The following is a 2,418-nucleotide window of genomic DNA, read 5'->3' on the forward strand; positions in this document are numbered from 1 at the left end:
ACTGCCGTGTACACCGCGTCTGTTTAAACTGCCATTGTGCTAACCGGTAGAATTTCAGCGTAATATGAGGGGAAAAAGTGCCGGTCCTCCGAGGTTCGTAGAGATGGTGGCCTGAGTAAAAACTTGGTGGGCTCGGGCCTCCGGGATCGGAACTAATTTCTAACGCTGCCGGCGGCACGGGAGCGATTTTTTCTCGTATCTTCCAAAATTTTCGCTCTCGTAATTGTTGTTACCAGAGCGCTTTGAAAGCTGACGGGAGCGAAATCGCTCGCCGCTCCCGTGTATTTTTTTCGCTGGTTGCCTCTGTTATCCTTTCGTCTACTAGAAGTAGCAGGCCACGAAATTCAGATTTTTTTGCACCGCCCCAGAGGGCTGGTAACAGCAATTTTTTACCAGCCCTTACCATAATTTACCAGCCCTCACAAATTTTGTTTGAAAATTAATGTCGTGTTTCACGCTTGCATTCTCGATTTCAAATTTGTAAAATGTTGATAAATTATGGCATGATATCCTTCAGGTAAAACAGTAATACTAATATAGGCTATTTGCTCATTAATGCTATAAATAAAAATGTAGGTACTCGCTAACACGGCTGAAACCACCGGCTCGGAGGGCCGGTGTTTTGCCGATGTTACCGGCCCTCCAAATAATTTGCCGGCATATGCCGGTTGGCATGAATACTGAAAGTATTCTCGACAAAAGATCTTGTGCCATGTAATCAAGAGCAGATAAAGAAGAAGATAAACCTTCTTTATCTGCTCTTGATGTAATCTATGTAAAACCAATAAAATATTGTCATGCAATTACATGTCTTATGAAACAAGGAATATCAGTTTATTTTTGCATCATACTCAATTGTTTTACGTTTTCCATCTAGCATTTTCATTTTAGGTTGACCCCTTTTTTTTTTAAGTGCTTAGGTTGGTTTTTTCTCACACCATAGATTTTAAGCAAAGTTGGGAGCTATCTGAACATGCCGGGCCTCAACATATCTAGTGACTACATCAACAACTTTATAAAAGCTGAGAAGACATTCCTCTATCAGTTGGTGTTTGATCCAGTAACGAGGAGAGTGGTACCCCTGGAGCCGTATCCAGATACCATTGATCCTGACGATCTGGACTTCGCTGGACCGTATCTTTTTGATTCTTCTGCTAATTTTTTAAACGTAATGCAAAATTTCCTTGTATTCAGCAAGTGGTGTGCAATCTATGCAAAATGTAATTGCCACAGAAGCCTTCATTCTTATCCAGTAACTAAAACGAGTATGAAATTTTAGTTTTCGCAGAAGTGAAATTGATCAACTAATTAGATGCTTGAGATTAAATATATTCAACATCTCTTCTTAGCAATCCATTTCGCTACAATACAGTTCTCTGACAAGCCTGTTACTGTTCTTGACCACGAGTCTGCCCTAGGCTCATCGACAAAGTCGCTGCACTGCAGTTAGCTCTCGGGAATCTCGACGTCAATACGCTGAAACGGTTAGGAGATTACGACCCAGACAAGCCAGTGGTGCGTTACTATTTAGTAACTAATGTGCTGTTGGTCTGTACAAGTGTTGACCACTCCAACACTTTCATATTTGTACTGTTCATAAGTTAAGATGCAACAAGTGGGGAACAATTTTAGAAATATAAATACATTTTTTTCTCATTCTATAGGCAGCCAAGAGGTTGATGACTGATTCTAAAGCCAGAGTCATTGAATGGCAGTAATTTCAGCTAATGTTGTTTTTAAAAGTGAATTTGTGTTGGAATGATTTATTGCTGAAAAACGCAATTCTATGCAAGAGTTTTATGGTGAAAATGTCTGACAATAAGTTACAAGAATGTAATTATATAGTCTCTTTGTGTGTTATTCTTCTGTGTATCAGCCTTCACCAAAGACAGACAAGTGGACATCCAATGTGAAGCGATCTTCCAGGGAACCACACATGTTCAGTATCTGGGATAAGAACTATAAGCCACGGGGACAAGTCAGAAAACCAAACCCTCTAGAGGTAGTAGAGCATGTTATAATCGATATCTGCATACAGCCTTTTTGTTTAGTTGTTATTTTCTAACATCAATATAGCATCAGTTCCACCTGTGATGTGAGAGACTTTGACTAAGAAAATAAAGTGAAAAGTGCAGGGAATTGCAGGAGGCCATTTCTCTTGTCTTTCAGTGACCAGCATTCTACAGACATTAGTGTAGTTGATTCCTATTTAAATTCTAGATAAACCGACATATAAGCTGGGATTAGAGTTTTTGTCATACATATGTTGTAGACACGCAACCAATGCTCGTGTTAGTGAGGTTGTGTTTCTCAGAGATGCTACATTTCCGGATTTTTAGCTCATCTGACGAAGTCGGATGCAGCTTGTAGAATCGCATGATTGTCCATGCGAGCGTCCGTGCGTGCATGCGTCCGTCC

The 2,418-nt window shown here is 40.3% G+C and overlaps 1 protein-coding gene across 1 annotated transcript in view; it reads left to right on the forward strand.

Annotated features, from left to right (window-relative positions):
- Positions 1-2,418, forward strand: part of LOC106807917 (exonuclease 1-like) — a 12,183-nt gene that overhangs the window by 5,241 nt on the left and 4,524 nt on the right. Inside the window, exons 9-11 of the mRNA XM_014810434.1 lie at positions 944-1,134; positions 1,419-1,515; positions 1,877-2,002. Coding sequence (XP_014665920.1) covers positions 944-1,134; positions 1,419-1,515; positions 1,877-2,002 — 414 coding nt within the window. The remainder of the gene's footprint in view (positions 1-943; positions 1,135-1,418; positions 1,516-1,876; positions 2,003-2,418) is intronic.

The sequence above is a fragment of the Priapulus caudatus genome, unplaced genomic scaffold (genome assembly GCF_000485595.1).
Source record: "Priapulus caudatus unplaced genomic scaffold, Priapulus_caudatus-5.0.1 Scaffold12, whole genome shotgun sequence".
Classification (NCBI taxonomy): domain Eukaryota; kingdom Metazoa; phylum Priapulida; class Priapulimorpha; order Priapulimorphida; family Priapulidae; genus Priapulus; species Priapulus caudatus.